Source organism: Pollachius pollachius (assembly GCF_949987615.1).
Source record: "Pollachius pollachius genome assembly, chromosome: 3".
NCBI lineage: Eukaryota > Metazoa > Chordata > Actinopteri > Gadiformes > Gadidae > Pollachius > Pollachius pollachius.
This window is the reverse complement of record NC_136936.1, coordinates 21039302-21064786: the sequence shown is the minus strand read 5'-3', so window position 1 is coordinate 21064786 and position 25485 is coordinate 21039302. Positions and strand designations below refer to the sequence as shown.

The window sequence follows — 25485 nt, the reverse complement described above, 5'->3', positions numbered from 1 at the left end:
CTGTAACTGCTTCAAAATCTTGTGTTATAGATCTTTATGCATACGTTTATCATAGTTGAATTACTTATTCTCCCTGCTCTCTTGATGGGATTAACCTCTTTATTGGCACACTAAATGCATATTATATAGTCTTGTGGGACAACGGAGTACATTATAACACCTCCATATTGAAAGGAACTGTTCTTATTCTGTGCATCCACAGAGTTTAGTGGTGATCCACAATTGAGTTGGCACTAGTTAGTTGGCCCCTGTTATATCATGGTATACAGTGCTTCAAAACTGCATTTGACACTGAGTGTTCAGGTAAGTCATCTACCTTCTTAACTGTATTGAATATGGCTTCCAATCGTTAGCTTGGCAAAGTCAAAGTGATCTCATCGCGGATACCATCTCATAGCTTAAGCATAGGCGGCTAACAAGAGGCTTACGGCACATCATTGTGATTTGCAGTCCAAATGGAAACTGTTCTCTCTCACATCACAGTCCTCATTGGCCTCAGTCTCCCCAGTGCGTCCCTGTGCTGCTCAGCCCCATTTGGTACTGGTACGAGGCGTCCCGGATGGACATGCAGCTCTGTGGAGGATAGACAGAGAAATCTCTCTGAGGACGGAGAGGTGATCCCGACTTCCTGGGATAAGGAGATTGATGGCTCGATCTGTCTCTTAATCCTGGGACGGTGGGTGAGGAGGAGGAGGAGGAGGAGGAGGTGGAGGAGGAAGAATGCGCGACGGGCAGGGCTCTCTGGGCGGCGGCGGCGGCGGTGGGGTTATAGACCCCGAGGTCGGCCTGCGGTCGCGTTGCCATGGCAACCGCGGCAGGGCAGTGCGGCGAGACCACGGATGCTACGGTGGCGGCGTTGGCAAAGTGCGCCGCGAAGGGCTGATAGGCCACGCCCTCCACGGTCTGCACGCTGTAGCGTGGGTACGGCTGCATGGAGGCCCACATGTTGCAGTTCAGCGACGGGGAGCTCAACTCCTCTACTTCCACCGTGCCTGAGCCGGCCTCTGCCTCCGTTCCACCGTACATGCAGGCCTCCCTGGAGCTCATGGCGTCCGGGCAGTAGGGATGGGATAGCAGCGGGGACTCGTAAGAGGGCGCCGAACGGAAGTAATGCTCTTCTGACACGGCAGCAGACGTCTCGAGATAGGGCCGCTTACATCCCAGCTCCAGGTGCCTGGCGTTATCTGCAATAAGAAACCGTCAGGACCAGGACTTTAGAGCATAATGGAACAGCATGGGGAATGGGGAGGAGGCGAGTGACACACCTGCTCTGTGCTTGAAGCGGTGATACAGAAGCCCAGGGTCTCTGCTCTGGGGGAAAGAGCTGGAGAGAGGGTCTTGGGGGTCTGAGTTTGAGAACTGGGCCCCGGGGTCTGTGTACTGGTAGGAGGACAGCACTTGGGGTTGCCCAGTCAGGACTCCAGTTCCAAGCTTCCCTGCTAAGTGGCCATGTGAGGAGATGAGTCTCTGGCGAACCATATTTTTGGAGATCACGGGATAGTCTTTCCTACAAATTCAAAAGAACAATTTGGGAAAAAGAAAAACAAGAAATGGACTACCCAAGACATTCTGGTGAACCTTTTCAAAATAATACTTTGTTTACTTGCATATGAGGAAATCTTTTTAATCTTGTATTTTTTTATTAATTTGCTTTCAAAACATACCCCTGTAGTCGTGAAACGCGAAGATCTCCTTCTTCACTCCCCCGAAACCCTTTGGCAAATGGATTATTTTCTATCTTCAGCTGCGTGATCTAAGAAGATTAGGTTTCAATTTTTATATTGTTCAACAAATGAATCCAGTTAATAGTCGAAATTCTTCTTAACATTGAATCTGTGGTATATCATAGGTTTACTATGTGTTCCCTTGTATCTCTGTTGTTTAGCATGAAGCAATATTGTTGAGCAATATAGTTTGGTCCAAGTATCAGAAGTTACTCTGTGGACCAAGTCCTGTGTATGGCCTTTATCTAGTGAGTGAACAGGTCTGCGTTTGGTAAGCATGTATCTGTTGTTATCATGCTCATGCTGGTTACCTTGTGGTTCTGATAAGATGTGACCGAGATGAAGGCGGTTTCGTGAAACACATGAGTGCAGTAGGCAGTGTTCTTGGAGCCAAAGGCGTTGTTCTCGTCCGCCTTCACTATGTGGAGCCTGGGCTGGTACTTGTGCATGGAGTTCAAGATGATCTGGAGAGCAGGGAGATAGACAATACGGCTACAGAGATTGAAGCACTTGTAGTGTTTGTGAGTGAATTTGGCCAGATTGGCCAGATACACTGTTGAGCTGCTAACGTTTTCAATTTTTGTTTTCATTGTCTATTTTAAATCTTAGTTTTATTTAAGTTTAGTTACTAAGTATTACATTATTAATATTTAGTCTTAGTTTGGATTGGATTTGTACAACTTTTACTCAATCATAATAAAGAAAGATATTTCAAATTATTCTTTCTAACTGAACAAGCCCACTTTCACAATATCTTATTTAGTTGTGGGTCATATTGACTTGAGTGACACAATTCCTCCTTTACTTTAGTATTAAAACTATTTCAAACCAATAGGATTAGGAAGGCACTGCAGCCTCAACCTGGCCAAATATTCATGTGCTAGAATCCCAAATTGTAGAGTTACTGATGAGCATCTACAGTGACCATCAGCCTTCTAGCCCAGAGTTCCTCTCGCAGGTAACAAAGACTGCTGCACCCAGTGTGAGGGCTCTTGAGTGCTAAATGTGTGGGTTGCAGGGGTGGTGCTGGGGTCAGCTCAGTGGCTCTGGTCTGCTCAGTGCAGCCTATAGCCGTTTGCTCAGTCGAGCGTCTCCAGCAGTGGGGTCGGGTCATCACTCGTCCAGCTCTGTCAGGGGAGATGAGCGTCAAGCTGACCACCTCACCTCCCTTCTTCACCTCCCAGACACGGTCGGGGAGGCGGCTAGCAACCCCTAGAAGAGAATGCAGCCTCATGGGCGCTCTCAAAGAGAGGTAAACCTGAAAGGCTTCAAGTTCATCGATGGATGGTCACAGAGCTTGCGTGTTCCCGTTGCTCGGGTCAAAGATAAACCCCATTGGCCGGGCCGACAGAGTCCCTTGTGTGACCTTTTCTGTGGCGCTTTGGAATGCCTCCGAGACTGTCTGTGAATTTGTCATTAAATGATAGATCCAGATTCATTGGGAACTTGAATCCACCCTTTCCTTAGACGAAAATCTTTACGGGCTTAACATACCAGCAAATACCAAACTATAAAGGCATGGGGAAAAATTCATGGCAGTTACTGTATGTGGGGAATACATTAAAAACATCTGCAAAATGCAGACCACCAGTAGTGCGGCGACCGTATAGGCAGACCACTAAAAGAGTCGCTGGTAGTTGTCATTACCATTGGATCAAAGAACACTGGTTCTCTGGTCAACAGCCCTTGAGGATAACTTTTTGAAACAGGTTTATATGTGTTAACAGTGAAAGGCGTTTCCTGTGTTCTGCTACTGGTGCAACTGTTCTCCGGGCTTGAGCCTGGCCTCCAACTCTCTCTCTCTCTTCTCTGCTCATTACTCGTCCACATCATTGGTCAAGCACTGGACGCAATGTGACAGCGGGCCCCGCCACTCATCTGAGAGGTTATGAACCTAATGAGCCCGCCCACTGACGGGATGGCTTCAGACAAGCTATCCCGCAGTTCCCCTGGGGAATGCTGCCACGCTCACACTCTGTATCTCGCTCAGCAAGCAGGCCCAGAAAGGAGCTCTTGTCCAGCAGCCACCTAGCACCTCTCCCTCATCTCCTCTCCTTCTGTCTTCTGCTCCTCAACACCTTTCACTCGCCATGGCCCGTGTGACATTTCATTATCTACTCGGATCATAGATTAAGGGATTATGATCAATAGATTGACCTAGAAATTAATTTGGAATGTATATTTTATGTCAAACATTCTATCTTTTTTTTTATGGAATATACAATTTTATTTTATTTCAATTGACTTTAAGTCTTGTTGGTCAACCATATGCATCTACTGAAAGAGCCAAGTATGAACTTAAAGTCATAGGTTCCTGACCCCTGGTCTACTCTAGAGTTTACTAACTCAAATATATAAGTCAATGTATTCATCATAGTCAATTTCCTAATAAATCCCATCATTTATTTAAATAAAGCCAGTAATTAAGTAACTACCTGTATGTCTCTTTTTTGTGACACCTAGCTATTGATTGTTTTTTTTCATCATCTAATTAATGGCCGACTTGAGGTTTTCAATGCTGAACCATGGATCGTACCATTTGTGTTTCCCATTTGAGTTCCCTAGTCTGATTTCATGGTTTATGTATATTTGTTTCTGAGAACCCAAAGGTAGCTTCAGTTTCCAGAAAGGTAACTCACATGCCCGAATGGGTCCAAATGGTTGTTGGTCAGCTTGAGCTTTTGAAAAGACACTAACTGCCTCATCCAGTGTGATCCTGTGGCGGGCGAATCAGGATGCACATAGAGCCTGCCTGGCATTGCAGGCTCCGCCTTGCCTGCTACCATCCTGTCGGAGGACCAAAGCAAGTCATCATTATCCACCGACTGAATTCACTTCACTTTATTGGTGCACAGTTTTGAGATGCAATACGATATGACGATATGACCAATAAGGACCTGCTAACTTTCCATGTCTCTTTATCCAATCGTTACTTTTATATCCATAAACCACAGAACAGAGAATGCAGAACAAGTCTAAAAAACAACACTGTTCCCTAGTGGTCTTCGTCATGATAGAAACATTTATTTTTATTATGGTTCCCTATGGTGTCAGTGAGAAATGCCAGAGTTCTCCTTAGCCAAAATAATAAACTATTGTCCCTAAAATGAGAACCAAATTGCTATAAAATGGCTGCATTACTCAGAGGAGTATGTTTCATTGTGCTTTTCTCTGGAAAATATTTGCAGTGTGTTTTTGCACTTAACTAGGCCTAAAGTTAACATCCTTCGAATCGAATCATGACCTTCTCAACCTAAAAAAGATACCGCGACCGCAGTTACCACATGCTCACCAGAGCACACAACGCCACAGTAACACAGCCTCCTTGGAACTCACCACTTGTTATCACAGAACTTGTAGCGGTGGTCGTCTGCTGGCACGATGTCTGTGAGTAGGATGTACTTGGTCTTGGGGTTCATTCCCGTCACCTTGACCTTGTAGCTGGGGAACATCCTCCTGTTGGAGATCACATGGTGAGAGGTGGAGGAGACGCCGGCATGGCTGCGGGATTTCACTCCTACCCATTTTCTCCACATTTGGAAAAAACGACACGTTTGAAACAGTGATGACCTCAGTAACACAAAACAGCTAATCTTGGTGGAAGATTGCCAATGCCTCCTTAAGCTATTAGACTAATGAGGATTAGTTTGCACTCCAAGTGTTCAGAGGTCTACCATATGTGCTCCACCTCCAGAGTTCAGAGAATTGTTCCCCCTAACCAGTGATTTGTTTAATTAGGAGGCATATTTATACGAAGAACACTTTGATCATTAGTCCTCACAAAATCAGTTTCACGTTGAACTCATTTAGAAGCTTCTTGGAGATCAGCTAATTTCACTGAAGGTCTACTCGTTTGAACAAAGAACGTTGTTAAAATAGGATAATCTGTCGGGTTGTTAGAGGAGTCCCTTGCCAGGATAAGTGAAGTATCTTCACAGATAGTGCGCTCTGAGATCCCATTGATGCACTGACGGGAGGGAAACTGCGTCCTGATCAGAGGTGTCACGGATAAATCCTGGGGACCGGTGAAATAATTCAAATTAAGTGGATATATCGTTTTTGTTTTACACTTAACCCTACTGAGCAAAAGGCGTTGTTAGGACCCACATTTCAAAAGCACAGGGTAGTAGGGATCTTTTTTATGTATGTTATTTTCTTTATGTCCTGTGATTTCATTTAATGTTCCTGATGTATTTGTTGAACCTGCCTCAGGCATATGTCGAAACAAAGGCCTGAAATGAGTCATTCCATAATGTGTTTGTGACTGTTTTTTTTTTTGTTTGTAGACTGAATTCATCTATTAAGGAATCACAGATTGAATATGCTAATATATAATAGAAGGCCACTAAACACAAATGAAGCAACCTTTTTGGGGAAATAAATAACTTTTGACCTCCATACATAAACCAAAGCAAATAAAAAGCTTGCAGAGGGCTTCTGTAAACCTTATAAAGGCCTAAGTGCTTTTTAATGGCAACCGACTCGGACAGCAGTTTAGACATCTGACGCGTCACGATGACCTCCAGTTTACATGGCTGTGTGTATTCATAGCGACAGAATCAAACACTAAATTGCACCCACACACCTAAAAACCATAACCACAAACCATCCTACTCATCATTCTGATCTGTTCAAATGGCATCACTTCAAAATGCTTAGAGAGCCAACATTATCTGATCATGTTACTGTAAATACAGAAAGAGAAATGGGTTGCGGTAGGTTTTATAAATCTCTCTCTCAGGCTTCAAATCCAATCAGAAGAGGCTGAAAGACAGGTTAATCTCCTAGGAAAATTCACAACAGACATCTGCTTATCCAAAGCTCCAGTCGCACCATTACAGTCAGACCAACGCGCAGCCCACCTGGCCACCATCAGCATTAAGGGTGGAACACACCGGCCCAACCGTTGGCCATCTGAAAAGTTTGGGGGGACTCAGACGAGTTCAGGAACAAATCTGTTCGGTGTGTTCAGCTGTGTTGAAGCTTTTTGAACCACGCAGACGGTGTCTGGTCCTATTCAACATGCAAAGACTGAAAGCGTAGTTGGGTGCTGCTAGTGTGCTACTAGCACTCAACCAGCAAATCAGCACTGTGTTTGGGAGGGGCAGACTCGTGCCACGAGACTAGTGCCTGCATCTCGCACAAGCGCAGAACATACATGCTACTATGTAGTTGGCAGTAGTCTTCGTGGTGTGTTTCAAAGCAAGTTTTCTGCCAAAAGGGTCAGACGAGACGCAACAGAGTGGTCGGATAAAGGCAGTTGTCCGTTGGTTTGAGTCTGGGCAGTGTGTAGGCCCCTTTACAGTCAGACCCACGATGAGGCAACCTGGCCAACATTAGCCCTACAGTCAGACCCCTGATGAGGCCACCATCAGTCCTTCAGTTAGACCCATCATGAGGCCACCATCAGCCCTACAGTCAGAACAACGTGGAGGCCACCATCATCCCTACAGTCAGACCCACATGACCACCATCAGCCCTACAGTCAGACCCACATGACCACCATCAGCCCTACAGTCAGACCCACATGACCACCATCAGCCCTACAGTCAGACCCACATGACCACCATCAGCCCTACAGTCAGACCCACATGACCACCATCAGCCCTACAGTCAGACCCACATGACCACCATCAGCCCTACAGTCAGACCCACATGACCACCATCCGCCCTACAGTCAGACCCACATGACCATCATCAGCCCTACAGTCAGACCCACATGACCACCATCCGCCCTACAGTCAGACCCACATGACCATCATCAGCCCTACAGTCAGACCCACATGACCACCATCCGCCCTACAGTCAGACCAAAGATGTGGCCACCATCAGCCCTACAGTCAGAGCCAGAGCGAGACCACCATCACAGCATATGTGGTTGTCATGGTTCTCTTGTGAGGAGCCGTATCGTAGTGCTTGCACTTGCACAGCCAGGCAGCACATGTGCAGCCACATAAATCATGAATGAAAATGAGCCAAAATGCACAATAGTTCTATGAAGATATTGTATGGGCTGGCCGGATGGGGTTGGTGGGCATATGTTTAATCAAAAGTCCACATGTTTAAGAAGAAAAGTAACAAGGCTGATTCCTTCCTGACTGCTGTTGGACTTTGGGTGATTTGGTGAGATAGGAGCAGCGTGTTTCACAGGACAAGTTGAGGTGACAGAAAGAGGAGAGACCGCTCATCCAGAACATGACGATAAGGTGCAACGTCGAGGCTCATAAAGGCTTACAATGGCCGGTGACCACAGTTATACACTGATAGTATCATAATATCGGAAATATCAAACGATTTTCCCCGGTAGATGCGGTGCGGTTCAAGAAAGTATGACGAAAGTGTTTGCGAGTTCAGGGGTAAGCATGAGCGATGGATGTTGGGAGTCGGAGAGTGTGTGTATGATATCAGTGTCAAGACTGTGTGTGTGTGTGTGTGTGTGTCTGTGCCCAGCCAGCTGTTTCTCTTAACCGTCCCACATGCCTCGTCCCTCCAGCTATCCATTCCCTCTGTGGGAATGTCCAGCAGCCAGCAGACATCAAAAGGAGTGCGGTAAAGAGGAGAGGAGAGGGAGATGGGGGGGGAGGGGGGTGTGATTAAATGCTATGACCCACGAGGCGCTGCCGACTGCGGGCGCCGGAGCCCTCTTATCACCCCTCCGCGGCTCCCCTGACGGCCTGTGTACAGAGAGGAGAGAGTGAAGGAAGAGCTGCCCCGGGCTTTGAAGAGGAGAGGGGGAGCAGGGGATTAGGTCGCGTACGATGACACTCACAATAACAACTCCTCCAGGCACAGCTAGGTGCACGCCGCAGGATTCTGACTGTATGCATTATGAGTGGTAATCAACTGTCAGGTCCAATCGCTAAATGACGTGTCGGTGCTGGTAGACCTTGAGTGCACATAACTTACCCCCCCCCCCCGGCCATTTCCCTCACCCTCCAAGGCGACTGTGCTGCTCAGGAGCAGGAAGCACTGAATTTGGTCCAATCGTTGCACTCAGCAGGGGGTTGGGGATTGGCCCGTTGATACCAGGTTGAACCACTTATCACACACACAGCTTACCTGTTTCATGGAGCTATTTAAAAGTGTCATGGTAAATATGACTTTACGTTTAGCACATGAGTTGTGTTGCATGTGCATGCGGAAGTCAAAGGATTTTGTTGATCATACACTTGTAGGTTGAGTCCTACATTCTGTTTACTCTGTCGTGTCACTGGTTGACTTGTTTAAAGTATTGCTCTGAAGTTGTGAGATCCACTCTGAGAGGCGAACAGCGCTACATCTACAAACCTAGTGTGGGAAACTGTGAGAATGAGAACTCTAACCAGGTACACTCAACTGTTTGCTCTTCGGTAAGTCCTACGGAGCTTGATTTACGGCTGTGCTTAAGGCATTTCTTCATGTCCGCCGACGATTGGTTGCTTTTCTACTATGCTCTGTTCTGAGGTTGGCCTTAATATTCCAGTAAGAAAGAACACACCACCTCAGAACCGTCTGTCTTTCAAAAAACAAACTAGCCGCTCAACTATTTGAGCGGCTAGTTTGCACAAATGTTTTCGAAACCATCTATTTCATGATTGATGATTGTTTTCTCCTATCAATTTTGGTTAGGGTTTGTATATTTCTTCAACTTACTTTTATATTGTTACAAGTGACTAGACTTTCCCTAGAATAGTAAGCCTACTGGCTGAACCAAAGTTAGTTATGTGACGTAAAGTTTCTTCAGTGAACGTTATTGGCACTACAACTGGCATCAGCTAGTTTCTTTTTTTTTGATACTTCCTAATATGTGGTGCATGTTGTGCTATACCATTTGCCTCAAGCAGTTGTGAACAAATGCATTTTTACAATGACTTCATAACGTTAACTTCAACCACCCTAAAATGCTTCCATTCGATTTCATTTGGAAAGCTTTAATGTTCCTATAGTTGCTCATCTCGAACTCCAATCAAGTATCCAAGGCAGCAACATTTTTCACTCAAGATTACTACAAACGTTAATCATTTGTATCATAGTTATTTTTTCCTTCTATCCTTGTATTTTACGAAAGATCTAGAAAATGTAAACGTTTGAGTAAAATAGGAAAATTCTATTTATCCAAATTAATTTTGATATGAATGCTGCATAAAAAAGCCATTGAGCCAGTTGTCGATAAATGTAGTATTTAAATTACTGACAAAGGAAGAGAACAATAAAAACGTATCTTATCTGAGGCGGAAGGTCCCTTGAAGTATTCATCCCCTGGGTGATGTCCGAAGGAAATGTAACCCTTGGGTAACATTATATCAACATATTTTTTTGTTTTCAATTGTGTATTCACTGGCCCAAGAATGTTCCTGTTTCTTCCAGAAAGTGTTCTGTCGCCGCTTTACATTTTGCCACAACAAGGTAAGCTGTACACACATTAGTACAGAATCACTTTGAGATAGTTGTCGTTCGGCACAAAAAACAATGTCTTAAGGGCCCGATTCAATATACCTTTCAACGCAATAATCATGTTGAGACAATGTTTGGCCTTTTCTTGTTGATTGTTATTGAGCCCTAAAGTGCTGTTATGTTCAGTTGTGAAAATAAAAATTGTTTAAATACCGTGAAATAATCCAATTTTAATGGATATTTAACTGAATGGATATTGCCATGTCATTGTCATGTATATCTTATAATTAACCTATGTTGATATTGGGCATCATTGTTAGCTAAACTGCATAATTTTTTTATGTAATTTCTTAAGTATCATTGGTAGCGTGGGCTTCTGTACTCACCTGCCTGCTTTGGTAATGATCATTTCAGTGCCAGCTTCATGAAACTTCTTCCATAGCTCCCTCTCGTGAAGAACCACCTTAATGTTCTCAATGTTCTAAGAAAAAAATACATTCACAACAATGAATGGCTTTCAACACAAAATAAAAAGTAGTGTGGCCATCATTCTTAAAGCAATGTCTAAAGTGGACACAGCCAATTAATATTTTGACAGACAAAATAATACTTCATCTCATATTTTCACATACAATTTTACTGGAAAGACAAAATAATGCTATATGTGTTACATATGCAGGCATTCAGGTATGCATTTGATAAAGGACAGACGTAGCAAACAGTACAACTAATGAAATGTGTTTTGTGATAAAAAAACATTTCTACCTGTGTTTTCTTTGTTTTCATTGATGCCTTCTTCAAAAAACAAAACAGCCTCTATTTTAAGAGTGGGTGTATTCCTTTGTATGCATGTTTTTAAAATAAATTTTAGTTTAATAATACGTTTTTCACTAACCTGGTCGGCCTCGTTGCCAATGGGAATGTTGGAAGTTACAGCCACGGCCAGGTGTGAGGGGTTGGGAACACTCTGGGTCCCCTCCCTGGCCTGGGACCTGGTCACATGGTCATCTATCACAGCTGAAGCCTTCTCCTGGAGCATCTTTTGTGGCGATCAAAAGACGGCTCGGCTTTCCGACCAATCAACTAATAACTGTTAAATCCAAGAGAGCCACGTTACATACAGGCAACTGTTTGCTGTTACAATCATCCATCTGTCTTCGTCTCCAACACACACACACACACACACACACACACACACACACACATTCCTTTCACGGTTGGAAACCTATATCTGAGCTTGCGAAGGCAGACCATTAATAAAAGACACCCAAAAGAAACACACTCACACCCACGCACGCACACACACACACCCACACACCATTCACACATTCAGTGTGTGAATGGTGGCCTAACCTGCATTGTCTTTCAAGGAGTGAGAAGATGAGACTCCACTCATCAGGACCCAAGACGGAGTCAGAGCAGTCTGGAGGCTATAGCTCTACCCATTACAGGGCTACTCCACCCCCTATTATCAGGCCTACCACTTTGCTTTTACACACACTTTTTTTCTCGGTACATACACTTGTAAATAAGATTGTGTGCCTCTGTGGGCTGTCACTTGACATCCAGCTCAGCTTCTGGATCATATATTACAGTTGGTTACAATGGATAGTTTACAGGCACTCGTTCTCTTTGGAGAAGAGGTTCACATGTGGATATCCTAGCACTCACTGCAGCTGAAGTAATATGGGATGTGCTGTCTGAGACCCATGTGTATAAGTCACTTCTCAATGCTATGGCTGCTATGTTATATGTTTGCATACAATTCAATTTGTGAATTTGCTTTCTATTCTAAAGTCACTGTGATTAAAAAATATATTGAGTTTGGCTTTTGAAGTGTATAGTTTGATATTGGCAAAAATAGTACAGAGATTAATCATGTTAATAATGAAGGGTAACAATTTTCTGTCTGTGGCAAAAGGTTTTGTGGATACCTTATAGTAGGCCTTATATTTATTCATTAAAATGTACTTAACAGAACATTATTTTTTTTAATTTGATTGTAGACTACAAATTAAATATTTCCATGTTTGCATTTAGGTGTATTCAGATATACGATTATTGAGTAATGGCTCAATGAAAAAAAAAAAATTGTAATGCACTAATAAATTCCCTTCATCCATTCAATATTAATAGGTCTCACTGCTTAGACTATGGTACGATGGAAAATGACCCGGTAAGACCTATTGGACAACGTGCTCACATGAACCTCCTGGCTGTTTTGGAGCAGCACGTTATGCTGCACGTGAGACCATAAGGCCCACACACACATCTCCATTTCCTAAATGTTTGAGCTTCAAAGCAACCGTTCGTAAGGGGTGTAGCTGCAAATTATCGGGTGGGAACCCCGGGGTGCCATCTTCCACTATAACACACCAGACGCAGGCCTATAGCGGTTGGAGAGATCATATGTATCTCTGGAAAAAAAAGAAGTGTATACCTATTATTACAATGATTCTTCCCTACACACACATGCTGTGTGTTTTCCATAGTTTCAAAAGTTTGAATTCTTACATTGCCATTGGTCATTTGAATCTCTTCTATGGTTTTCAGTAGACTGCTGGGCATTTAATGCTGGTGAAAGAAAACTCAGGCTGACGTTCAGTCTTTTTGGCTCCCGGGCTGTGATTGGCCACATTTCGATCTGACCGATTTCTTACAACTGAATTGGATAAGTAAACATTAACTGGAAAATATGGGAAAGCGTCCATAGGCCTGCGCAAGCTGTGTTTAGTCCTGCTCTAATGCGCGAGGCAGTGAGACTAAAAGTGTTCGGCCCCTGGGGTTCCTGCGTTCAGCATGATCACAAGGGACATGAGAAACAGTGGATTGGTTTTAAATATAATAGCCTATTACATTGTTATTATAATTTAATAATAAACACTATCCTTATCTCATATCATCGATCAAAACCTAGTTGTTTTTATTACGTCTCATATTTCATATAACTGCAAAGCTTTTTAAAAGAGTAACTCGATTCTTTGAAAATCATAAATACTTGTTTGGCTACAGCTAAAGCATGTTATTACATTAGAATATAAAGGTCTACCGTCATATCGACGAATCATATCAAGGGCTGGGCATATAGAAAATTCTGTGTTATAGAGCCTTTTGGGAGGATTATCTCACTTAATGCTGTAGTTTTTTATTTTGTGAGCAGACGGCATAACAAGCTAGTCACAGGCTTTACGGTTTCGATTGGGCAGCCAGTATAAAGTGACATCAACTCATTTGTTTAATGTTATTAATCCAATGGAAATATTTTTTTCTTTCACCAATACTAAATGCTATAGTTACAACAATATGATGTGGGGCATATTCTTTTTCCTGATGAGGGTTCTGCAGCGAACATGGCTGTGACATATAGCACTATGTGTTTAATACTAATAATCCATGGGAAATATGCTCACTGGTTTTGGGCCTGTAGTGTTACTGGCTGGTTTCGCATTTAACGCCCATCCCACAGAGCTATGTGTCTTTCGGAAATTGTTATATTATTTAAATGAATTGTTCTGTCGTGTTGTAAGCCTACATATATAAATCGAAAAAGGCAAATAGGCCTACGACTTGCAGCTGTAATGGCGCTTTATGTAAGGAAAAAAATGTAACCAACTCAATTAATTCTCCGTCTTTTAGAGCTGTTCTCGTTTGTATCAGCTATTTATTCTCAATAAATATTTAACATAAATAAATCCTGCTGAATAAGAAATGTTTGATATTTTTCTCAGCAGGCATATTCCATCTCAAATTGACCTAGCCATTTGATTTGACCGACCTCTTGTTTAGTATGTATGTGCTATAAGGGCTACATGCCTTTTATGTAAACATCCAATTGAATCAGGAACAAGAATATGCCTTACATCCTATTGTTGTTAGCCAACTTGTTGCACTTCACAGCCCAGTCTGTAAACGTCCGCACCGTTATTTAACCAAGTCACGAACCTACGCGTGCACGCACGGACACGCGCATAGGCCTTAAGCCTTCTCACACACAATCTGGCCCATGTAAACAAACTAGAGCCCGTCCTTAGAAAAATGAGGGGGAGGGGGGGCGTCTGTAAACTCACTTAGACTTGAGCAAAATCTCATAAAGATAAAGTCTGACAGCCACCGCCAAGGACTGTCTTGTAAAAGTGTGTTTCAGTTTGTAAAAAGTGTGAAATGGGGCCTTTCACTGCCCTGTCTCACCAGCTCTCTGAGCTCTGTCTGTCGCAGAGGACATGCGTCCTTTACGCCGCTCTGGGTAGATCTACCTCCATAAAACACTGAGGCCTCAATAATGTCGATCTGATACCAAAACGTTTGAGAAAACCCGACGAGTGATGGCTATTTTTGACACACGTTTAACGAGAAATCCCCTCCCTTATGTGTACCCTGTATACCACCAACTCAAGTCTTTATATTGTAACGTAGAGATAGCCTTGACATGCATAAAAAAATGTTAATGTTTGTGACGAGAGTTGATGTACCATGGGAGGGTTTTGTGTCAGATTGAAATGTAGAATCTGTAAATAACATCGTTGTGATGCCACAACGATGTGCCTGGTCGTGGATCAGGGTCTGTGCACAGACAATCTAATCACAAGGAGCCCCCCCCCTTTGCCAAACTCAGGTGTGAAAACATGGCCGTTGGACATAAACAAAAATAGGTTGGACTATATTGAAATGTATACTTAAGTCTCGAGCAATAGGGTAACATTATAGGCCTATATTTAGTGCTCAAAAGCTGACAGGTGTCCACTCTTCACTCTTGACTGTCAACTAAATACAAATATGAATCTGAAGCTTACACACACAACTCCTAAATATTTTTTACCCCTAATGAAATCAATGTTAATATTTTTTAACCAACATCAACATTAATAATTAGGCCAACTATCATAATTGCATTATTACGTTAGGACTATATCATAGGGCTTGATAACAAGCTATTTCACCATTCTTTCACCTCTGCTTAAGGCCTACAGGCTATTCATGTTTCAACACGGCTATTAAAAACATAGGTCTTTGGCCATAATAACATAATATGCATATGCAGATATGTTAAATAATTGCATGCACAATCTATTAGGCCTACTCTTTTTTACATTTCATATAATTGTTCTCTCTTCGTTCAAATGAATTGTCCACCTCAGTGAAATTTAATTCAGTCGTGAATGATTCTGTTTTCAGCTCCACTAATAGGAGATTAGCCATCAATTGCACTTGATACAACAGATCCTAAATCGTATTAATGCGTTCGCCTTATTAGACTGTGTTGCTGGGGAGAAGCGAGCAGACCACACCACCGACTTACTTAATTGCCAGTAAACCTAACGTGGAGCTACCATACCTCTCAGAGACATTGGCTTTAATCCTACTCGTGCCCACTCGTTTCTATCTTCATGAGGTAAACATCGGGATTAGTTCCTCCTCCGGGACGTCCTAAGAGCTGGGGCAGGTGTCCCGGCGTCGCCTCGCAGGGTCAAACCCCTATCTTCCGCGAGATAACGGTACAAAGCAAACTCTGTCACGCGCGAGCGCTCCGTATTATCTCCGCCACGGTGCGCGTTCAACCTTCCTCCACCAGCAGCCGATCTGCGCGTGCGCACTGTGACCGGAGCTCTGAGAAGACGGCTCTGTGTTCTCAGAATCAAGCGCGCGCACTCATCACGCATATATACTCTCGCGCATAGCACACACGAACACACACACATACACACGGTTTATTTAACGCGCACAATGATGAGCAACATTTGTTGAACCACATGATGAAAGATCAGTGAGTCATTAACGCACGTGCCGCTCCCCTTCTCCCCGCAGTCCCCGCGCTTCACGAGGGTGCCAGTATAGAGAGCATGTTGGTGTTTATGAAAACATGGGGACCAGGCTCTCTAATTTATCGACCTATTATATCATGGAAACCGCAAAATTCTAACCGTATAGGCCTACTTCAACAAAAACATTCAAGGTTGCCAGAAATAGGCTTTTGTAGGGTAGGGGATCACCTCGCAGTCTCCATCCATCCCCCATCGGACCGGCCGGTCAGCCGCCTCCCCTCCTGGAGGTCATGAAGGGGGCAAGATCTGGCTGCGGTGATAGGAGATTTGGGCCTGTTGAGTCATAGCTAAAGGCTTCAGTCTACCCGACATAACGCTGCTAGAAGCCCGAGGCACAGTCGTGTTCCTCGGGGTGAGGCCGAGGAACACAGACGTGACACGGGGGCCCTATCGAGGTGGCCCTTCAGGAGCATGCCCTCATGAGGCCCCCGCTGCTTTGCGCGACTTCAGGCCGCATCCGATGAATTACTCCAACACAACCAATCATTATTGGACTTAATGTGTCGTTGGTTTGCTATTAAACGGGGTAAACATGAGTCTAAAGAATTTATATCACACGCAAAGGGCGCTGGGTTTTGAGATAAAAACACTACGGCCAACCGTTTGACATTACATCTAAAGTCATCCTCTAAGGTTTAGAAAATTGTGTGTTGACGAAAGAAATATTAATAATTTGCTTTCAATTATTTGCTGTGCGATGTATTAGGCCTACTTAACAAATATTTTATTTTTCTTCCGCATTTCTATTTTAATACAACAGATATTATTCAAGGAAAATGCAAAGGTAGAGTATCTTACGAAGCAAAATAATCTGGTGCCATAATATTTGGTGTTTTTTTTGTTAAATTGAGGGGCAAGCACATTAACGACCAAATGTAGGCCTAAACAAATGAATAATAATTCGTTTCATCAAAAAGGTTCCCTAAATGAACATGCCTAATAACATTGGCAGAAGGTTCCCTATATGAGACGTGTGTTTACCTTTAGCTGGCGCAGTTCCCGAGATGAACTTGACCTTTGCACTTCTTTAAGGGGACCTTGGGTCTCTGCGCTGCAGAGCCTCAGACCCCTGTGTCCCCTCCTGCCCCTCGGACCCCCGAGACCCTTAGACCCTTCAGACCCCTCGGACGCCTCAGTCAGACACCCGAGACCCCTCGGACCAGTGTGGGATTTGCTGATTTAAACTTCTCTCCCACAGTACCGTGAACGAAATAGGCCTGTACCCTGTATACCCCCAACTCAAGTCTTTAAATTGTAACGCAGAGATAGGCTCGACATGCATAAAAAAAATCTTAATGTTTGTGACGAGAGTTGATGTACCATGTGAGGGTTTTGTGTCAGATTGAAATGTAGAATCTGTAAATAACATCGTTGTGATGCCACAACGATGTGCCTGGTCGTGGATCATGGTCTGTGCACAGACCATCTAATCACTAGGAGACGCGGACGGGTTTTTGGAGTTGGCGCGGAGTTGCTGATGAAAGCCACTGGACACCCTGAATTAATAGTCTTCTCTTTCGTAAAATCCCCTTTCAATGTTTTTCGTGTATGTTTGTGGAGGATATATATGTCCCGTGGAGGTTTATTGGTTGCAACCCAGCCTCACCCGATCTGAAAAGACTACAATTGGTTTGTTCTCAACCTGGTTTTATTTATTTTAATTTCGTTTTAATTTGAGTATTAAAACAATTAAGCCTGATCGCTAAGGCTTTGGATTTCTATTTTGCATGTATTTTGATGTATTTTCTTTTCGAATATATTAGTATATTTATGTATTTACGTTTCTAAATTACTTTGTTAAGTAGACCCATAGATTATGCACACATTTATGTGTTGTTGGCTGGTTTGACATTCAAAATATTAAGATCAATATTTGTAATAATTCTATTGATATTACTAGGCTATAACTATTCCTACATCATAACAACAACTAAAAATCCATAATAATAACCTAACAATAATAACCCAATTATCTTTATTATTAATCACAGTATTATGAATATTATTGTTAACATTATTATCATTAGTAGTATTAACAGTAGAAGTAGTAGGGCCTAGTAGTAGCATAATAGATTTTAAAAAGTAGTACAAGTAGGGATAGTTATCGTATATTTATATAATTAATAATTTGTTGTACCAATTGGCGTCAGATAGTGAATTTTTTTCAAAGATAGTCTGCTTTTTAGTCAATTAAAATTGCAGAGACGATGTCAACGAGATCTTTTATAGTCTAAATTATTTGAGTATTGTGGTTGACCATGTGCTTCTGTGTATGAAGTTACAGCGAAGAGAGCAGACCATGCTCCCCATCCTGACACTGATGTACTCTAGTGGGAGCCTGAGTGGCTCTTTCCTGAGGAACATATTTGGTCTGTAATAATTGGTTATGCCCCCCAATCCAACACCACACACACATTATCCTTTCAGTTGCTAGTGGGATCTGGATAACCAGAGCATGGTTTTCTGGTATCCACCGCTACCTCTGCGGTCTAATTCAATACTGGTGGCCAGAGCTTGTTCTGAGTGAACTGTCCATGGTGTGCGTCACGGTCGAGGTGGTTCAGAGACTCTCCATCCCCAGGCCTGCTGCACAGGTCCATACTTTATTGGTAGCTCAGTCCTAAAGTTGTGCATGCCCAACAAGCTTTGACCTATCGTGTTATCAATATCATCCTTTAATTACCAAAGCCATCATTTACAAAGCCAACAGTTACATTTGATTGAAATTAGCGTTCCATGAAGTGATAGCTATTTGCATTATAATCGGCTTCGCGGTGCCTCTATGAGTCTGTTTGATCTAGTGGTTGTTTTTTAATTCTAGCAGGTTAAAAAATGATCCATGTACTTTTAATAAATTTCCCCTTCATTCAAATATCTGTTTTTAAATATGTTCATTATGAATTCTTCTGAAAAGGCACTATTTTGACAAAATGCAATACTAATGATTGTATTAGACAAGATACATCATTACTTCAATATGTTGCTGTGTAATGCTTTTGATTTATTTCAAGGATGTCTTCTCTAATATGGAGAAACGATCATAGACCTTCTTTAATCCCCTGTGGCTGAGTTAGGGAATTTTGTTTTGATTTAGATGGTAGAATTAAGGTTCAACAAGATCAGAGAAGCTGTGGCCACAAAGAAATGACAACGTTCTTCAAACTATGTGCAGTGAATGATTTAATATGTTTATAGGGCTGAGCCCCTCTACAGAAAGTGCCATACTGAATAATAACGAAGCCTTGTATTGACCCCCACAAAGCAAGTAAAGTGTGTGTGTGTGTGTGTGTGTGACTGTGTGTGTGTATGTTTGTGTGTGAGCGGGGGTGGGGGGGGGTTCTGTGGTGTGTGTATTTGTGTGGAGGGGGCGGTAGTGGTGTGTTTGTGCAGGGTTGTGTTGTATGTGTGTGTTTGTATGTGTGTGTGTGTTTGTGTGTGTGTGGGGGGGGTCTGTGGTGTGTGTGTATGTGTGTGTGTTCGTGTGTGGGGGTGGGTGTGTGTGTGTGTGTGTGTGTGTGTGTGTGTGTGTGTGTGTGTGTGTGTATGTATGTATGTATGTGTGTGTACAAAAAAGAATGAAGCACGAGTTGTCGACAGATATGAAAGCTTATTATAATTATTTCATACTTTATTTTATTCCTGGTTGTCAACATCATGTACCTTTATTTTTACCTGTTTACAATGTGCATCCCCTTCAGAGTAACAGGGCCAATAATAATGGCTTCCTCTCTACGGTCTTCAGTGAGTCACTGGCCCACTTTACAGCCTCATCACCGTAGCTCCCTCTTCTATGACCCGGAGGTATTCCCCAGAATCTGGCCTGCTGCTGCTGCTGGACTTCTTTTTTTTTACAAAGTTGGAAAGTTTTGATTTCCCAAGTGAAAATAGGGAAACATTCTTGGAAAATAGAGTATTTTCTCTATAAAATAAAACGATAAAAAATTCCATGTTTGTTGTCTTCCCTAAGTTGTGCTGAGACTACAACAGGTTTTCCAAGCTGACCTCACAGGGGTCAGGTCCCAAGCCATGCGTGGCTCTTTCTGTGATGACAGTGAAATGCTAGAAAAGGGAATATAAATATTGTCATCCTAAATGGTCATGGCTGATTTACAATGAATAAATATCTTCCCTCAAAATGTGGATTGATAATTATGTAAACGGTTATTTGGCTTTTCCAAGAACAATTTAAAGTAATTTACCTCTGCCAACAGAAGAGGTTTACAACCCCAGCCCTATGATATCCCAACATTCAATTAGGGATTATTATGGCTAACCATTGAACCCTTGGTTTAACTTTAGAGGCTGTAGGCAGCACCTCATCCAGCATGCATCTCTTCAGGTTAAACCTAACAGCCCCACCACTAAGCAACCACTATGAGACACAGATATAAAGTCCAGAGGAGTTAAGGGAAAGTCAGGAAGGAAAAAAAATGGAAATGTAGAGCTTATTCAAGGATGCCCACTTCCCTCCCTCCTCTCTACCATTAGTCCAGTGGCTATTAACAGTGCAATAAAACCTACAGGCAATGTAAACCATTTTTTACTGATGACATGATTCTATACTTGCTTGTGCCTCACCCACCCACACTCCTTCCGATGAAAATCACAACTAAAGGGATATTCTGGTGTTCATCTATACAGTTATTTCAGCCCAATATGGTGGAGAAGCGAAGCAAGCTTAATCGGGATATTGAGAAACCGTCAACTTCCCATCTTTGATTGGCCACATTTATGCAATCGAAATGGTCTCTTGGGACAGGATAGGACAGTTTATTATTTCAAAGTATACGTATGTATTTTCGTATTGACGTATTTTTCCAAGCCCTTAAAAGAGTTATGGCCAAGTCAATAAAGCCTGCAACCTCCCTGATAGAACAATTTACCCACCAATTTGGCATTCTGTAGTGTGTAAATTCACGCTTCATTTTTGGATGTTTAGTTTACAGACTGGAATTTAAGTACAATTTGGACAATTATGTGATCACTTTATCTAATTTCCATCTTCCAACATCTGCAACCCTTATAAGTCCTTTCCCATACACAGGTAATGGCTTACAGTAAATACCTAATGATTTACTAGTCAGATTCAAGTGTGCAACTGTATTATTGCATTCTACATACCAACATTCCATAACTTTGAAGGTTTAAATTAAAGAACATTTCTAACTAACAGAAGTGTTTCAAAAATTATTTTCAGGTTTTATCCAACATTGCCTAGACGGTTTCCTATTTATCACTAGCTCAAAGTTCAAACAGTATAGGCTATGAAACAGATAGTGGGACTCTAAATTATAAGAAAAATAACACAATTTCTGCTGTGTCATTACTATTTGTGAGTAATTTGTTAGTAATGGCAAAGCCATCAGTCAGCTATTATTGAGTTAAATGAACTGTTTCGAGTTTGTTCTGTATGGGCCAATTTCGATTTTAGACCAGTCGATTTTTCTGACCAGTCAGGGCATCTCTTCCTTGATTGGTTCTGAGAATCCATCTTGCCTGTGAATCACACGTGAGTTAAATACAACACTTCTCAGTGGTGGATAAACATAGGGAGAGAGGAAACCGCGAGGAAGGGACCTTTTTTTTAAGCCCAAATTCATTCTCTCTTATGCTCTCTCTACACACAATCTCAAATCTTGCCTAGCACCTTTAACTATGTAGAGCATATTGTACACATCCTTTAATATAGGTTTACAGAATTAAATTCCTCTCTTGGATATAATGTTGAAATTAAGTACATCTTATCTAATCTGAATTAGTATTCGTATTTGTGCTATGGAGTATTTAAAAAGGGATTTAAATAGACCATTGAGATTCATATCATATACCTTGTGGTGGGTTACACATTGTTTTGTCAACTCATTTAATCTTTTCTGGTTTCTGGTTTGAGTGAGTAATTTTGAAAAAAGTCATGTAAATATTATTTCGGACTAATGTTTTTTTTGGCCTCTTTCATATCAGGGTCATCGGTGATTTGTCACCCTTAGAGGCGGACTCAGCCGGGATCTCTCAGCCACTGTGTAATGTGTTGTTACCACTATTGTCTTGCCTGCACTCAGGGCCATGCACGTGCCACCCTTGGTGTGAAAGCTGCTGATCCCCTAACATGTGACATTGGAGACATGGGACCAGGGATTGACTTTGACCTGTTGTGTCTCCACTTCTGCGATCTGCCATGATGCAAAATCAACATTCGGGGCTCACACACGTTAAATGTGTGCAAATATGTCTTTGTGTGTGTTTGTGTGCATATGCATATGTGTGTTGGTGTGTGTTAAGCTGAATGTGTGTGTGTGTGTTTGTGTGTGTGTGTGTGTGTGTGTGTGTGTGTGTGTGTGTCTGTTTGTGTCTGTATGTCTATGTCTGTGCATGTGTGTATTTGTGTGTAGTTAGTGGAGATGTTCTTCTTGGAGATGTGCACAGGAAAGCCACTGGATGATGTACAGCTGCTCATCAGCCGCTTGTGAAGAAGTACATTTGAGGTATAAAGCTAATCATCCGCTTGTGAGGGAGTATATCCTCAGCGGTCAACACTAGAACCTAGAGACTGGACCTCCTTCACACTTTGAGCAGAGAGGATCTCAAGACTCTGTGCCCCTGATACACCCTCTGTCGATTGACTATGGTTACTACAAAGTTTCTGAGTAGCCGGGTTCTCACATATAATAAACTAAAGCCCAATTGTAGCCTACTGAGCAAGATATATTATATGTCTACCAATGCCTCTGAGCGGGCTCCATCTGATGGACAGCAGCTTTCTTGGATTGGGATTGCCTGCTTCGTTTTTTGCTCCCTTTTAAAGAAGAAAGGGTGCTTGTCATGAGACACTACTCTTTATTTTCTTTTAACTGGGTGTAGCTGACTTGTCGGCGGCCATCTAAAATCCATTGCAGAAGATGCGTCCTTACACTTAACCTCTGAGTAGAAAGCCTGGGGGGGGGGGGGGGGGGGGGGGGGAGACACCCGTTGGCGCCAGGGATGGGTTGGAGCCCAGTGCTGATGTCACTGTATATATACTGTGTGTGTTTGCGCATGCGTACACAAGGTTTCATTTTTACAGGCTTCAACGGCTTTCATTTTGGTATATAAAGAAATGGATGAAATGTATACTGAAGGCACATTGTAGGTCAGCTGAAAGCCATCATGTTTTCTGTTTTTGACTGGCCGGCTTATATTGCAGTGTTCACGACTTTTGTGTTTTCCTACAGGCCGGGGCTTCCTGTCTGAAGAGGGAGATGTGTGTGGGAACGTGTTTGAGAAGAGCCGCCGCCACGTTTAGTCTCCGCTCTGTCGCCGGGCCCACAGATCTGTTCATCATGACTCGCTGTTAGTCTTACACTAATCTCCTGTGTTCATCTCTCTTTCAAGTGTGTGTGCGTGTGTGCACCCGCATATGTGTGTGTGTGTTTATGTGTATGTGTGCGCATACACGGGTGTATGTGTGGGTTGGTGTATGTGTGTGTGTATAGTCACTTGTATTTTTGTAAGTGTGTGTGTATGTGTGTGTGTGTGTGTGTGTGTGTGTGTGTATGTGTATGCGTGTGTGTGTCTGCATGCATATGTGTTTCAAGTGCCACTGGAGACAATTATTTCTACATGGTTAAACATATATCCCACATTTGTCATCATGCAGTTCTTTTAAAAACAATGTGTTTGACTTTGAAAAGATTTACAGCCCACTTTGACGATGACTCCAAAATATTCAAGTCTTACTGTGTGCTTATTATAATCAAGTTTGTTTGATTTGGGTTTTGCTCGGAGAATTTTTTTATTTGTGTCGAATCTCTCAGCAACACATCTCTAGTTGGCTAAAAACATTATTCATCAAGTCAACATTTAGAGTCACCAAGTTGGTCTCCACCCACTTAAGATCCTACTCCATTAAATAAAATGTGTACTGTATGCAAAAGAAGGTTTGTATGTATGACATCTAGTGGTTGATTGTGGTATAACACGTGAGGGCAGGTCGCCGCTGAAGGAGGATAGGCTACTGCTCTAATCTGTCAGAGGAATCAAGTCACCAGCAGTGTTTTAACGAGTTGCTGTTTGTTGCCTCACTCACTGCATCACTGGCCATCACAGCCCACGTTTAGTAAAGACAATATCGAAAAGGAATTGCCCTATTTACACAAACGTTATGTTTTAGACAGCGATTCAAAGTGTTCTGTGTTTGAAACTCGGACTTCATGTTAGTTTGACGTTCTGACGCTATAGAGAGCGAATGTGATGGTTTCTGTTCCTCGACTCTCCGCGTCCAGGAGGGGGCGACGGGCTCTCATGCTGGGGTGTCGAGTTCGCCTCTGCACCGAAAGTAGGCCACGCAAATGAACACACTCCCACGCAACACGCGTGCGCACTCTCTCTCTCTCTCTCTCTCTCTCTCTCTCTCTCTCTCACACACACACTCACACACGCGCGCGCGCGTGCGTGTGCGCTACCCACCAACACACACACACACACACACACACACACACACACACACACACACACACACACACACACACACACACACACAAACAGAGATCCACGTATTCGCAGTGCAGGCCCTAGGTGTTTACTAAGAGCAACCCAGACCGATGCATCTCGTGAAACGGTGATTGCGAAAGATTGATTAATAGTCAACAAGCGGGCTGCTGGTTTTAAGACCTTAAGTCGCGGGTCCGAGCAGATGCCAAGAATGCGCCACTTCTCTGCACGCTACAATGTTCTTTGTGGGACGTTTTAAATGACTACTGTATACCTATGTTTTTGTCCCCCTATTGGGCCAACCCACTCCCTCAGCGGAAATGTTGCCATCAGAACTTGATGAGGAATGACACCTACAACCTGGATCTACATTTGCACTTAACTGAGATCCCCTGCACTGAGCTGTCATCAGCATGGGGAAGAGTTGAGTATTCCGTTTCTGAGGAACCGGAGGCCTACAGCAGTAGTGGGGAATTGGCCTAGAGGCCGATGTCATAATTGCAAAAATAATAAAAATTTAAATGAAATGAGTGCTGTGAATGTGGAGGAACTTAGATGGCCCATGAAGCACACTATGACCAAAACAAGATCCACCGCAAGAAGCCACATGAAATGTTTCAACATACGGTCCCCAAACACATGACCGCTCCTACAAATGTCATTTGAAGATGATAAGACTAATATTTTTTATAAAAAATACGACTAGTATTTTTGTACACAGGCCATAGCCTAGAGACCAAACCCAAAGATCCATAGCGCGACTCTGCGATCTGAGCCAAGGGGTTCGGCTCACACGCATACTCAAACTTTTAATTAACTCTTGAACACTTGTTTTTATTTTTCCCAGACCTTGTCTAAGTCCTCCTGTTGTCCTACAATGGATAAATAGCGGCATACACTGATCATTTAACAGAGTTGTGAATAATCTTGGCCTTTTTACCCCGCACCGTCACTAGACATTAGTGTCGATCCACGGGGCCTCCACAGGAGCCTATTGATCACTCATTGACTGATTGTTTTAGACAAATAGTTTTTATCCGAGAGTGCGAGGTCGAGGAGCTCGCTCTGTTAATTGAAGATAACAGAGGAGCAACAATGGCCCC

General features: G+C 42.9%; 1 protein-coding gene across 1 annotated transcript; it reads right to left on the bottom strand.

The window, feature by feature from the left end:
- Window positions 1–495: 495 nt before the first annotated feature.
- Window positions 496–15546, bottom strand: tbx4 (T-box transcription factor 4; the record flags this gene model as incomplete). The annotated part of the gene is made up of 9 exons (XM_079732059.1): window positions 15430–15546; window positions 10993–11187; window positions 10484–10578; window positions 5061–5180; window positions 4364–4511; window positions 2036–2188; window positions 1665–1753; window positions 1266–1507; window positions 496–1184 (listed from the first exon to the last, which is right to left on the bottom strand). Exons 2-9 carry the CDS (start codon window positions 11134–11136, stop codon window positions 496–498), a joined length of 1680 nt encoding a protein of 559 aa, XP_079588185.1. The 5' UTR covers window positions 11137–11187; window positions 15430–15546.
- Window positions 15547–25485: the final 9939 nt, after the last annotated feature.